At 38.4% G+C, this 15,462-nt stretch overlaps 1 protein-coding gene across 1 annotated transcript in view; it reads left to right on the top strand.

Moving 5' to 3' along the window:
* Positions 1–15,462, top strand: part of CPEB3 (cytoplasmic polyadenylation element binding protein 3) — a 184,443-nt gene that overhangs the window by 19,311 nt on the left and 149,670 nt on the right. The window contains exon 3 of the mRNA XM_029932231.1: positions 14,882–15,450. Within this exon, the coding sequence (XP_029788091.1) occupies positions 14,893–15,450 (558 nt within the window). The 5' untranslated portion in view covers positions 14,882–14,892. The remainder of the gene's footprint in view (positions 1–14,881; positions 15,451–15,462) is intronic.

Genomic DNA, 15,462 nt, shown 5'->3' with positions numbered 1-15,462 from the left:
AACTATATCTTGAAACATCTTTGATCCTGAGTTTCCACATCTCTATTTTATATTTTTCTAGCTTTATTTAGGTATAATAGAATCCATATGTTTAAAGTGGGGATCCCAACACTTATCCTTGGGGCTGTCACCTGATCATATAGTCCCTTTATGGAAATTAGGAAAAGGTGCCTCTTCTTCCAAGCAGATGCAGTGCTACATTATGGTTCATGATCTGAGTGAGCAGAACGTGTTCTAGATTTTATTCTCCACTAGCTTTCTGGTGCATTGTACAGTGAGGGCCTTATGCTGTCTCTCCACTGCACAGCGCTGTTAACATCAAGTAAGATAACAAAGGTGAGGGAGTTTGGTAAAGTGTAATCCCCTCTGTGAATGTAAGGCACTAATAGTACACAACTACAACTTGGTTTCAAATATTAGTACCCAAGGGTTACCTGGATAGATATACTTACCATTGCCCTTCCCTTTGTTCTGATGATCCCTCTGATCATTAACTTGTACAGCACCTCTAAATTACTGGCTTTTAAAGCAGAGGTTATGGCAAAGAAAGACTTTCTACATCATTTTCAGGCCTGGACCAGTCTTGCTCTTGAGATCTCTGAAGACTAAAATCAGTTTTTTGATGATTCATTCTCTTGAAGACATGCTGTTTTTAGAACACCCTGGAGTGGGACTGGGTCTTGCCCATGGGTGGAATTTGGAATCCTTTGGTTAGAGCTTATCTCTGGTTTTCAGGCAAAGGTCATTGTATAAAAGGTTTGTATCAATGGGGGAACAAAAAGTTGCTGAGCCACAATTTGCCCTCTTTTCACAGCTTTGAAGCCCAAGCTGTGTTCTGGGCTGTGTGGATCAAATAGAACAAGAGGATCTGCTTTTATGAGTCACTAACAAAAGACAGCTTTAGAGTCAGACAAACCTGAAAGTAGGTCCTAGAACTGACATTTACTACTTTTACCACCTTGGGCAGGTAAATCACCTAAGTTTCCTTTTGTCATCTGGAGTTAGGGACAGTAATAATATTTATCTCATGGGTTTATTTACATGGATTAAATGAACTAATATGTGGAAAGCACTTAGCATTTTGTCTAGCACCAGTATGTGTTCTGTAAATGTTAGCTTTTATTACTGAGCTCCCTGCAAAATACCCTACCAGACTTTGGCATGCCTTCCCCCAAGAAGCTTAGGGTTCTAGCTGGGGACTTAATATAATTATACCAGACAAGATAAATAGAAATGCAGAGCAATAAATGTGTGATAAACATAGGAACTGACATTTGAACAAGGCTGTGAAAAAAGGTGAGGTTAGGATGAGTAGGAAGGATGAGGAGGGCATTCCGTATGGGATCGGTAACAACAACAAGCTTCAGTCCAACTTGCCTGGAGAAGTGGGGGTAATGCCAGCTGGGAACATGGGTTGGGACTAGAAGGGGAGAACCCTAAATATAGGGTAAATGTTTGACCCTTGTCCTATAGGTAATGATGAGTGACACGATGAACCTGGGGCATGGAAATGTCTAGCAGGTGCTTGGAAAGCTTTTGGGAAAATGCTCATAGCCATAGCTAAAACTTTGAGGATCGAAGTTAAAACTCTGGAAGCTGGTGATAGCTCTCAGGCCAGCTCCTTGAGAGTTGCCTGTTGATTTAGTGAGCGCGGCTTTTGAACAGCATTTAAAGTGAAATGGTGAAACTGTCAGAGTTGAAGACAACTTCAAACATTAACGGGGTATGGTTTGTTTCTCTGAAGTCTTCTGAAAGAACATGTAACCTGTCAGAATAATTTTTTAAAATGGAAATTTAAAATATAAGATGCAGTTATTATATATAGAGAAAAATGGCCTATATAGAACTTAACCATATTTTCTGAAATATTTTCAGTGGGGTCTTATGACTGAGTAAACATGGCAAGAGTAGGAAAATGGATAAGCTTTAGTTGTGTTGTATCAAATCAGTTTATAAAAGGAGGTGATATTGTGGTGAGAGGACTCAATTTACAATTCAGTAAAATCTAAAAATAGTGTGGGCACTTTTTTTTTTTAATATAGTTGACACACGATGTTACATTGGTTTCAGGTGTATACAACATAGAGCTTGGACAAGTTTATACATTACGTTGTGCTCACTACCAGTGTAGCCACCATCTGGCACCGTACAGTACCACTACAATACCATTAACTATATTCTTTATGCTGTGGCTTTTATTACTGTGACTTATTCATTTCATAACTGGAAGCTTGTACCTCCCACTCCTCTTTTCCCATTTGTGGGGCATGTTTCTTTTTTTTTTTTTTTCAGTAACAAGATGATACATTATTTTAATTGTATGATTTATCAAAACAACAGCTATTAACATACAAAGTACCATTCAGTTCAACTGCAGGTATAGGCAGTGATAAGTATCTAATTCTTAGAAGAATCACTTACTCTCACAATCGGTCCAGACACATTAATCTAAGGACATTTTTATAAATAGCAAATATGATTTTCACATTGCAGCTTTCTCAAGCATATATACAGGTGTATAGTCTTGGTGACAGGTTGTTTCCACAAGCTCTTTCTGTTCTTGATGCCTTCATCCTCTTGATATTAGTAGAGATATTTACTTCTGCAACGTTTTTTCTTTTGTTTCTGTGGGGCATGTTTCTTAAGAGTACAAACTTAGTTATTCTATAAGTTCCCAATTTTTTTAGAGACTTTATTTTTAAGTAATCTCTCCACCCAACACAGGGCTCGAGCCTACAACCTTGAGATCAAGAGTCGCATGCTTTACTGACTGAGCCAGCCAGGTACCCCAAGTTCACAAGTCTTTGATACATAAAACTTTTTATATAAAAATACCTAGGCCACTGTGCATTATTTAGACCTAAGATGAATACAGGTACATAAAATATATACAAATATTAAAATATTTTTTATTTATTTTTTACATTTATTTATTTTTGAGAGATAGAGACAGAGTGTGAACAGGGTAGGGGCAGAGAGAGAAAGAGACACACAATCTGAAGCAGGCTCCAGGCTCTGAGCTTCATTGATTTTTCTCCCATTTTTCCATTTTCTATTTCATTTATTTCCACACTGGTCTTTTAAAAAATTTTTTTAAATGTTTATTTATTATTGAGAGTCAGAAAGAGATGTAGCATTAGCATGGGAGGGACAGAGAAAGGGGGAGACACAGAATCTGAACCAGGCTCTAGGCTCTGAGCTGTCAGCACAGAGCCCGACACTGGGCTTGAACCCACAAAACGTGAGATCATGACCTGAGCCGACTGAAGTCAGATACCTAACTGAATGAGCCATGCAGTCACCCCTTTAAATTGAGGTATGATTGACATAGAATGTGATATTAGTTTCAGGTGTTCAGAATGATCAGTATTTGTGTATGTTGCAAAATGAGCACCACAATAAGTTAACATCTGTTACTGCATATCATTATATATATTTTTTCTTATGAAGATTATTAAAGTCTACTCTCTTAGCAACTTTTAAATATGCAATACAGTATTATTAACTGTAGTTACCATGTTGTACATTACATCCCCAGGACTCACTTATTTTATAACTCAAATTTTGTGTACTTTTTTGTTCACCTTCATGAATATTCAGTTTTAAAATAAAATTAATTACACTTGAAGTCTAGTAACAGGAAATATAGATGAAGGTTGTTGATGATATTTTTCTCTTTAATGGAATACATATGCCTATATGTTGGCATGTTATTTGAAATGGAATCTCCAGCTAATAAACATACGCTGTAAGTATTCAGACTTACCTGTATTATTTCCTTATCACATGAAGGTATGATGATGAATGACAAAGTATTGAATATATTGGAATGCTGAAAGAGACTTAATTTTATTTGGCATACCATAAGAATAGAGACTTTTTCTACATTAGGTTATCATCAGAACAGTAACTATATTATTCTTTGTTATATATAGTAATCATGCATTGTTTTCATATTAGAATTTAATTTCTGTAGGAACCATAAACTGCTGCAACCTTTTAAAAACAATTTGTTAATATGTATCAAAAGCTTTAATGTTATGCCTTTCAAACAAGTAAATTTTTCTTTAGAAATATGGCATAAGGAAACATTCAGTTTGGAAAATAGTGAAAATTTGTAAGCAAACTAAATGTCCTGTAATAGGAGAAAGAACAAATTAATTCCACCAAATTTTAGTATGGAATATCATCATTAAATGTTATAATGTCATTAAACCTAGTATTTTTGAAATACTTTTAATGGCAAAAGAATTTCTCTTTACGTAATGTTTTTAAAAATTTTTTAAATGTTTTTTATTTATTTTTGAGTGAGAGATGGCAGAGAGAGAGAGAGAGAGAGAGAGAGAGAGAGAGAGAGAATCGGAAGGAGGCTCCAGGCTCTGAGCTGTCAGCACAGAACCCAATGAGGGGCTCAAACTCATGAGCTGTGAGATCATGACCTGAGCTGAAGTCTGCTGCTTAACCAACTGAGCCACCCAGGCGCCTCCCTTTAACCTATTGTTAAATAAGTGTTCTTAGCCTCTCTAAATTGAGCTCAAAGAACCTTGTTCTTTGATTTGGTCATCAAACTTTTATCTAATAAACTTTTATTTTATCTCTAAGTGTCAGGCCCAGTGCCTGCCTTACAAAGATGAATAGAGTCCTGATCCTGGATCTTTTCTAGGAAAGATGGGTGTACAAACTGATAATTATACTAAGGTATGAAGAATATTGTAATAGAGGTATGTTTGTATTACAAAGGGATATAAAGGAGAACATGAGCAATTCTGCTTACATGGCCAGGGAAAGCCTCAAGGAGGTTTGAAGTAGGTCCTATTCGGTGAGTAAGAGTAGGTTATCAAGCAGTAGAAAGGTATTTCCGGCAGAAGGACTATGTGCAGAGGCATTATGGTAGAAGATCTTGGTCCATCCAGAGACCTGTAGTAGTTAGGTATGGCTGGGAAGAAGAGTAGAAGAAGAGTTAATTTTGTATTTTATCCTCTTGGCAGGGGAGAAGTAAAAAGTTTTAGGAAGGGGCATACCATAATAAAGTTGTATTTGAGTGATTACTTGGGCTTTAGTGTGGAGGCCACATTTGAAAGGGTACTAGATGAGAGACATTAGGGTAAGACTGCCATAGTTCAGATATAGTGTTAAACTGGTTGTGAATAAAGAGGTGGGTATGTCAGGCAGAAATTTAGGCAGCCAAAGTAATAAGTTTTAGTGACGAAGTGGACTTGTCCCTCAGTGAGAGAGAAGAGGAAAGACAAAACAATGTCTAAATTACTACCTTGAGTGACTAGATGGAAGGTAGACCCATTAAGTAGGAGAAAGATAAGTAAACCAGGAATAAAGGTAAAGGTATGTGGGAGAAGAGGTGCTGCAGGATCTTGAGATACAGAAGTTGTTAAGTAGTTGTTTGGAGCTTAGCAGAAAGATTTAATCTGAAAACCTAGATAGCAGTGAACTCAGTTTCCCAGTTTTTGAATATAACGTTGTCCAGAGTGTAGAATTAGGAGAACCCTGGGGGAAGCTCTATCTAGTAGCCAGGAGACAGAAGAAACTTTAGAACTGAAGAACCAGGAAAGCAGTGCCTTCAAAGAAAATAGAATAGTGTGGAGTTCGTTTGCTACTGCTATGTAACAAATCTGCCTCAAGCTTAATATATTAAAACAACACTCATTTATGACTTACCGTTCTAGGGATCAGAAGTCTGATGCAGCACGACTGGGTTTTCTGTTCAGGTTGTCAAATCTGCTTTCAAGCTCATTCTTGTTGGCAGAATTGCAGTTACAGAACTAAGGTTCCTGTTGTCCTTCTAGCCTAGAATCTTGGAAGACCATCTTAGAATTTTGCTTACAAGTGTTTTATGAAGGATGAATGGCAAATAAAATAAAAATTGAGAAGTGTCTGTTGGTCATTGCTGGGATATAGGGGCTTCTTTCAAACACCCTGTCTCGAATGGGACAGAGAATGTTGGGAATAATAAACGAATGAACTGGGTCTCAAGGAAACTTGAAGGAATAAGCTCTAGAATACAGGGGGAGTGATTAATCATGGACCTGTAGGGGAACTCAGCTTCCTCTGAGATAGAAGGAAAGGAAGTATGGAGAGGGTTATAGGTAAGTTTGTAAAGGGTGTGGGACTGGGGGCAGAGGCTTGATGCTAGGCAGCTGAGAAATTGAGAGCAGTACTGTCAAATGGCCTCAGTTTTCTCTTACAAGGGCAGTTAAAAAAGCAGGTTAAATTATGGAATTGCTGCTTTGTAGCTAAGAGGCCTTTCATAATTGCTGAATGAATGAACCCAAAGGTAAGGGAGAGGCAAGAAACGTAAAGAACTCCAGGTGTTCTCCACATTGCCCAGCAAACCACATCTGGCTTCCTGGGCCCCCTTTTTGCTCCTCTTTCTCTTGTTATGTTCTCAAACTTAGTCTGATTTAGAATTGCTTAATAGATCCTCACTCAGAGGATGTGGATTTCCTGCTTACGAATTGCCTTAGGCGTTAACTATCTTAAAATCTTTCTAGGTTACCTAGAGGATATCTAATTTACCATCGTTGACCAAAATTATTTTTCCCTCCTTAGGTTGCGAGGTATTTTAAGTCAGGGGACTCTGGATTTTTCCATCTTTGCATGTAGTGCCTGTAGCACAGGTCTGGCATGTAGGGAGTCCCCTATTTATTTCTCTAGCTCCATGACCTAGACTTAAGGCTTAGACTTTTTATTTGGCCAGATTGTGCTGTTTTTTTTTTCTCTTTAACTTACAGAAGATACTCAATCTTTACAATTATATATGTAAGTGTTAGAAATTTAATGGAAATATAGCAAAAATACAGAAAAGTGCATGTATTGTAAGTGTCCAGTTTTCTAAATTTTCAATGTAAATACTCCTATATAACAGCATCCAATTCAAGAAAACAAGAGTGTATCACCAGCATCTCTGCAGTCTCCTTTTATGTCTCCTGCCAATCATTATTTCTCTACAGGGGTAACTACTGCGGTGACTTCTAATCCTAAATTAGTTTTTTAAATTCTTTTTATTTATTAAAAATTTTTTTTTAACATTTATTTGTTTTTGAGAGAGAGTGCTGGTGCAAGTGGGGAGGGTCAGAGAGAGACTGAAACACAGAATCTAAAGCGAGCTCCAGGCTCTCAGCTGTCTGCACAGAGCCTGCTGCAGTGTGGGGCTGGAACTCATGAGCCATGACATTATGACCTGAGCTGAAGTTAGATGCTCAATCAACTGAGCCACCCGGGCCCCCCCATAAACTAGTTTTATTAGAACTTTATGTAAATCGAATCATATAGTATGTACTTTGCCCTGTTAGGTTTCTTTCACTCAGCATTGTATTCATGCATTTCATCTATGTTCTATTCATTATCTTTGCCTTATGATATTCTATTATACGAATCTATCACAAATTTATTTATCCATTGGATTGTGGATGGATATTTGGATTGTCTCCAGGTATGTGTTATTTCTGATTGACACTACTTTAAACATGTCTTTTGGTGAACATATGTTTGCATTTCTGACATTTCTGACGGGTACATATCTAGAGGCAGAATTGCTAGGTTATAAGGTATGTGAATGTTTGCTTTAGTAGATCTTGCTAAATAGTTTTGCAATGTGGTTGTATAGTTAAACCAAATCATACTTCTGCCAGCAGTGTTTGGGTTGCTCCCACATCTGTGCTAAGGTATGGCATTATCTGGCTTTTCCAATTTTAGCATTTCTGGTTTTATTTTGTACTTCTTTGATGATTAGTGAGGTAATCCTTTTTTTTTTCATATACTTTTTTTGAGCATTTAAATATCTTTTGTTGAAGTTGCTTGTCTTTTTTTTGAGATGTTTACTATTAATTTGTAAGGGTTCTTTATATATTCTGATTATAAGTCTTTTGTTAAAAATATACATACTGCATATATTTCTCTTCTATGAGTTTTCACTTTAATTCTGTCCATGGTAAACAGATGTTCTTAATTTAATTTGTTTAGTTTTTAAAATTTTTCCTTTATGGTTATTGGTTTTGTGACCTGTTAAAATTGTTGTCTACTCCAACCTCATGAAAATATTCTCCTATGTTCTTTTAAAGGTTTTATTGTTTACCTTTTATGTGTAGACCTACAATCCATCTGGAAATGATTTTTGTGTATGGTGTGGCAAGGGTGAAAGTCTTTTTTTTTTTTTTTTTTGCCATATGGATATTTAGTTGACTCCAATATCCTTTATTGAAAAAATGATCCTTTTAATATTGCAGAGTTACTGTTTTCATAAATCTGGTGACCATACATATGTGGATCTATTTCTGGACCTTTTATTTTATTCCATGTGTCTGTTTGCTTATCCTTGTGCCAATAACCATAGCCTAATTACTACAGCTTTATAATAAGTCTTGATATCTAGTAGTGTAAATCTTATAGGCATATTATTTTTGCCATCTAGATTGTTTTGGCATTCTTGGCCCTTTGCACATAAATGTAACTTTAATCCAACAAATATTTTGAAAATTATTTTTGAGAGAGAGAGTGTGAGCGTTAGCAGAGGAGGGGTAAAGAGAGTGAGAGAGAGACAGAATCTGAAGCAGGCTCCAGATCCTGGGCTGTTAGGGGGGCTGACAGAGCCTGACGCAGGGCTTGAGCTCAGGAACCACAAGATCATGATTTGAGCAAAAGTGGGATGCTTTACGGACTGAGCCACCCAGGCGCCCCAATCCAGCAAATGTTTACTGAATACCTATTTACTATGTGCTAGGCATAGTGATAGATGTTGGGAATATAGCTGTCAATAGGATAAGCCTGAATCTTTATAGTTGGGAAAGCCACTCACTTGGAGCGAGATGAAAAAATGGCCTAGGATAGGGGCACCTGGGTGGCTCAGTTGGTTAAGTATCTGATTTCGGCTCAGGTCATCATCTCATGGTTCATGGGTTCAAGCCCTGTGTTGAGCTCAATGCTGACAGCTCAGAGCCTGGAGCCTGCTTCATATTCTGTGTCTCCCTCCCTCTCTCTCTGCCCCTCACCAACTGGCACTTTGTCTCTAAACATTAAAGTAATTAAAAAAGAAAAGAAAATGGCCTTGCATAGAGTCCTGAGGAACTCAGTATTTAAAGTTAGTTAGCAAAGAAGATTGAGAGCTAGTGAGAGAGAGCACTGGTAATGCTAGAGGGCACATAACCCTACATGTAAGAAAACCAAGAAAGTATGGCATGAAGGAAGCAAAGGGAAGGCATATCCAGAAATTGTGGTCAGTTATGTCAGTGTTACTGCAAGATCAAGCAAGATAAAGATGGACAAAACATCCATTGGATTTAGCTCCAAGTGCTAGTGCAAACTTAATGAAGCAGTTTCTGTAGAGAGCTGAGGTGTGTGTCTTTGTAAACTTTTAGATAGGAACAAAGTTACCTGTTCAATTAGTGCTGAATGAATGTTATTTCATGATGATAATCAAATAATCTGCATACTCCTCATGATGAAAAAGTAATTGTTCTTCTAAATGGAGAATAATTTAATATTCAAACCTTGGCTGTCTTAGATAATCAAAAAGTATTTCATCCATTCATTCATTTATTCATTCATTCTGGAAACGTCTTTGGAGAAACCACCAATCACCCAGGACTCATAAACATTGTGCTAGAGATGTAAGTAGGGTAGGAATGGAAGAAAGCCTAGAAGGTTGTTTTTGATCCGTGTATATCCCAATGAGTTAACTCTCCAGTCTCTATTTTGACAGTCTTCCATGACCCTTCTAAGGGATATATGATTAAGCATTGTGATCTGAAGACAAAATTTTAGAAAGGGCTTCCTTTCTGGTTAAATAAAAAACAGGATTTCTGTAGGGAAGGTCTTTGTTCTTGTTGGGGGTCCTTCTATAATTTATTATTTGTTTGGTATTTATTTACACCTTGGTATTTATGTTTGAGCCATTTTCTTTTTAGATTTGAATGTTCATTTTAGGAAAAGAAGAGCAGAAGGTACTTCATAAGTATGGGCAGTGCCAATTACTGATTGCCATTTATCAAGGGTCAGAGGCCAGAGTTTATTTTTCTTTATTGTGTAAATTGTTATTAGACCTTCACTTGTGGTCAAGTGGATTGATAAATGCCCAAGTAAACCACTTTCAAGTACACCTGAATAACTTAGGAATTTCTACCAATAAGGGTGCCTGATGACTCAGTTGGTTAAGCACCTGACTTCAACTCAGGTCATGATCTCCCATCCAGGTACTAACTAGGCCCCACCCTGCTTAGCTTCCGAGATCAGATGAGATCGGGTGCGTTCAGGGTGGTATGCCCTTAGACTCAGGTCATGATCTCATATTTTGTGGGTTCAAGCCCAACATCAGGCTCTGCTCTGGCAGTGTGGAGCCTGCTTGGAATTCTCTCTCTCTCTCTCTCTCTCTCTCTCTCTCTCTCTCTGCCCATCCCCCACTTCCACTCTCTCTTTAAATAAACAAACTTTAAAAAAAGGGAAAAAAAGGAATTGCTATCAATAAAATCTTGACATTAATTATAAATAATTTTTAAAATCTATTTTTCTTAAAACAAGTCTTGGTAAAAATTTTATGAGGGAACTTTCTTTTACTTAACTGAAGTACTTGAAAATGTAGAAGTTTGGTAGGCTAGGGAAGTCTTCAGGAATAAGATTAACCTGGAGTGATCCTGACAGACTCTGGGATGCAAATGATAAGTACAGCACGTTGGCAGAAGTAAGGCTTTCTTTAGGAGTGCAGAGGAATAGAAAAAATGGGGAATATAAAAAGAGTTCACAGTAAGAATAAGAAGGCCATTTAGTTATTTTATAAAAAGCTTTTCACAGGTTGATTCACAATAACTTTTTTCCTCTTAAAGGGTTTTGTTTTTTTTCTTTAGAAATAACTAGGAACAAAGACCACTAACGCTACAGATTAGTAGTCTCTGATAATACTATAATTCTAATTGGTGAAGAAAGGAAATAGAGAATTAAAACAGTTTTAAATGATGTTTAACATTTTTAGTTCTGAGGTCAGTCAGAGTAGTAGTCATCAACTGACATTTACTCCGAACCCCTGGGGTGAATGGCATTGAACCAAATCCCAGAAGAAATAATATCTTATGTCTACGTGAGCAAACTGGTAGTTGAACTATTGCTCTCAGAAGCTATGGATAATAAGAGTTGATGTTAATATGCTGTGAGATGCTAGCCTTGGAGTCATGAGGTTAAGATAGGAAAAATATATACCCCCCCCAAAAATATTTTTTTAAATAGAAACTGTATTTACAAGGAAGTCACTGTCCTATGCAATATAACACTAAATGTCAAACTATTTTAAATATTTCACCAAATATTATTTTAGCTTAAAAGAGGTGAATTTTACTTGATTGATCATTGTATGAATAATGCAAAGTAAACTTTCATTTTGACAAGTAAAATAAGGAGGTGAGTTGATTCAGAGCATGTCAGGTAGAATTTTATGTGATTTGTGCCTTCATTGAAAACTCAAATACAAAGAAATCTTGGTGGATGTCAAAAATTTGTGACTGAAACCTATTTTTACCTGATCTCCACAGTTAATATCACATTTAATATTAAGGTATTTTTTATTCTTTAATATTAAAAATGTTTTTTAAGGACGGTCAGATTTTAAGTATTTATCTTTTCCTAGTAGTCTCCCCTCTCCATTCCCTCCCCATCCCAATTTCTTTTCCTCTAATAGGGTTCCTATTGCTGGCTACCCAGTCATCACCATACTAATACCATTTAAGGTAGCTCTGATGGGTTTATTTATTTTGAGTCCTTCAATCCAGTTTCTCTTTTAACCTGGCTTCCTAAATCAAGTTGGCAAACCAATTTATTTTTCTCCCTTTTCATTTCAACAATTCACGATTCAGATTGGTAGGAAAATATAACGTAATCTGGGCACAAGCTCTTCCCCTTGGAATCCTTTTTGCGAGGCTTCCTCCTTTCCTTGTCTGAACGTGCTTAAGTCAGGCAGAGTACCTAGTGAAGGACTTCAGCCCCCACAGTTCCTTGTGCGCGCATGCCCTCTCCTCTTACAGTTGTCAAAGTGCTTTTGCCAGAGCGGTCACATAATCAACCTGAAAGAAGAAAATAAATACTGTACACTTTTTAATTTTATCGATCCTTAAAAACTGGACACTCAAAGGTAACTGCTACTAAGAATTTGTTACTTGAGATCGGGTGATTGCATGTGAAGGAAGCTCTATTGTGTGTGTGGTGGGGGGAGGGGAAGGAGGTATCTATTTCTCGGACTTTGCTGTAAATAAGAAAAAAGAAAAAAAGAAACACACCCAAACAAACTAGACAAGCAGTTGCCGAGATATTGCATATTAACTTTGTAAGTGTAATCTTAATCTATTGCTTTCCTTTTGTTTAAAAGGGTCTTATTTATTAAAGATGGGTCTTGACCTTGACAGAATGAATTTATGCAGAAAGTGAAATTTATATCTTTAAGGAGTGTTTAGAAGAGAAATGAGTTTTCCTGGTATGTGGTATGATGGAAGAATTTTAATTCAATAAATATATTAATTGTATATTATAAAATATTCTGAGTACAGCTTACTTTTTAGCCTTTTTGCTATAGTACAGCATTAATTTTTCTATCAAGAGCATGTAGTTTAAACTGAAGGCATTAACACAAAGCATCAATACGAGCATCAGAAAAGCTGAATGATGTTAAAATTATAATCAAATGGATATTTCAGCCATGATGATATGGCTATTGTAAAGACAATTCTAGCCCACTGGAAAGAACTCAGATCCCAGATTATAATGGTCTACTGCAGCGCTGCTTAAACCAAGTCTGAAAATGTCTTTCTATGTCCATTTTCTTTGGCAGCGATAGAACTTTGTGCTGTTGTGAATCCAAGCTTTGCTTGCCTCTTTGTGTCATATTTTACAGTACAGATCAAAGCCATAGTTTTAGACCAAGGGATCTGAGGAACATAAAATCAATCTTATGTAGGTTTTATTGGTAGTAGCTGACACTTTGTGAGGTATACTGGGCTGGGTTTTTATGTTGGGGGGGTTGAAGGGGAGGAAAGAGTAGAGAGTAAGGTGGCTATGAAGCATTTCGTTGAGCCCACTATTTTGTCTGTGTATGAAACTTTAAAATGAAAGATTAACCATTTTAAAGATAGTCTTTAATAAAATAGCAGAACTACTTTTAATTCCATTTCTTGATCTGCATATTTTGCTTAATGGTTAACAGTGGTGGCATCTCCATTTTCCAACACATTTATTTTCTAACAGTTATCATGAGGATATCCAAAGGCAGAGCTTCTGTGTGTATCTGGATGTCCTTTAACAAGTGTTCTGAGAAAGATGCTTCTCCAAGTTATCAGAGTTAAATTAACTGCATATATATATATGTATATATATATATGAAACTTTGTTACAATTATACTGAATCATCATCTAAAAATAGTTATATGTTTGGTCATATGCTCCTTTAACATCTCAAAATATTTGTTTTCAGAGTCTCAGCATTATAATATTCTCATATTTAAAGCAATTAATATGTTCTAAAGGACAGGCTAACTCAGTGATAACTGTGTGTATGGAAATCTCCTGATTTTGAGTGATTACTATTTTCATCCTTGAATGAAAAAACAGGCTGTATGGCAGAGGTGAATATAGCCCTTCTATGAGAGATGGAAAATACCATACACTCCTTATATGGCTAAATGAGGCAGTGGTGGCAATGCACTATAATTACAATGTATGAGAATTTGGGACTTTGTACTAGGCTATTTTTAAAGCTTTTGCTAGCATATGGTAATTCAGGGTCTTCAAACCATAATCTTTCATTGCTAATACCAGTGATAAGAGAATGGATTCTATATTTGCCAGTCTTGTGACCAAGGCAGCATCAGGAGGATTCAAAAATGAAAATCTGGCAACCTCAGAAGTATCTTGACTTTCTACTTAAATCACAGGGGGATTTTTTAAAAGCTCCACCCCTATCCCATCTCACTGTTAGTCTCCCCCTCTATCTCTGACCTCAAATCCAACCAGAATATTTCTCTACTCTGCACAGAAATTCTCAGGCTCCTGTCCAGACCTGAATCGCTGAGAAGCCAAGAAATTTCTTGTGTCACAGAATTGGAGACAAGAAGATTGGAGAATAAGCAGAAAAACTCCAATCCTTAGAGTAACAATAAGCAAGCACTTATGAACGTTTCAGTAGATTTTTTTTTTTTACCTCTTTTAAAACGGTGGTTTTTTATGTCTCCTAACAAAATGGAGTAGCTGCAGCTTCTGGGAGCCAGAGAATGATTGTGCAGCTGAATCCTCCTGCTACCAAATGCCAAGGATTTCCTCCCTCGCGGTTCGCTGCTGCTAAATCAAACAATTATCAACGCAAGAAGGCAGTTTGCTAATCAAGAGGGATAAGACTGCTGTTTCTTTAAAGTGCGGAGCAGGGAAAGGGGGAAGAAAGGGTCGTGTGCGGTGTCTTTTTAACCTTGCTGAAGGACGCAGCAGTATTTATTGACGTATGCAAATAACTGGGGGAGGGTGGTGCTTGGGGAAAAAACAGGAACCAGAATCAGTTTCTCATTGCAGGGTGAACGCTCTGAGTTCCGGTGAAGGGAAAGAGACGTGGCGAAATTGCTGTCTTTCTGTCTTATAAGCACATCTCTCACTAATAGAGAAAAGGAACCAAGACATCAGAAAGGGTGAAGACGCTCTCACAGTATTTTTAGAGACCTTGCACGAGCCCCCCCACCCCGCCCCCATCCCCAGCCCGACCTGCTCTTCTAAATGGGAGATTATGGATTTGCATTGCAATTGGCTAGTAGCGGTGGCACTGGATTTTCGCAAGTAAAACACCCGCCCGCTTTAGCGAGGGGCATTAACGATCACATTAACAATAACGCGTCTCTCTTTTTTCCTGTTTCAGCTGCGCAAACCATGCAGGATGATTTACTGATGGACAAAAGCAAAACCCAGCCCCAGCCCCAGCAGCAGCGGCAGCAGCAGCAGCAGCAGCAGCAGCAGCAGCCCCAGCCCGAACCCAGCGCAGCCGAAGCCCCGTCCACGCCCCTCTCCTCAGAGACCCCCAAGCCGGAGGACAGCAGCGCAGTGCCGGCCCTCAGCCCCGCCGCGGCCCCGCCGGCCCCCAACGGCCCCGACAAGATGCAGATGGAATCGCCGCTCCTGCCGGGCTTGAGTTTCCACCAGCCTCCTCAGCAGCCGCCGCCGCCGCAGGAGCCCGCGGCGCCAGGCGCGTCGCTGTCGCCGTCCTTCGGCAGCACCTGGTCCACGGCCACGACGAACGCGGTGGAGGACAGCTTCTTCCAGGGGATCACCCCAGTCAACGGGACCATGCTATTCCAGAACTTCCCGCACCATGTCAACCCAGTCTTCGGAGGCACCTTCTCTCCGCAGATCGGCCTGGCGCAGACCCAGCACCACCAGCAGCCGCCGCCGCCGGCGCCGCAGCCCGCGCAGCCCGCTCAGCCCCCGCAGGCACAGCCCCCG

Source organism: Suricata suricatta, chromosome 2, assembly GCF_006229205.1.
Source record: "Suricata suricatta isolate VVHF042 chromosome 2, meerkat_22Aug2017_6uvM2_HiC, whole genome shotgun sequence".
Lineage (NCBI taxonomy): Eukaryota > Metazoa > Chordata > Mammalia > Carnivora > Herpestidae > Suricata > Suricata suricatta.
This window is presented reverse-complemented; position numbering and strand designations above follow the sequence as displayed.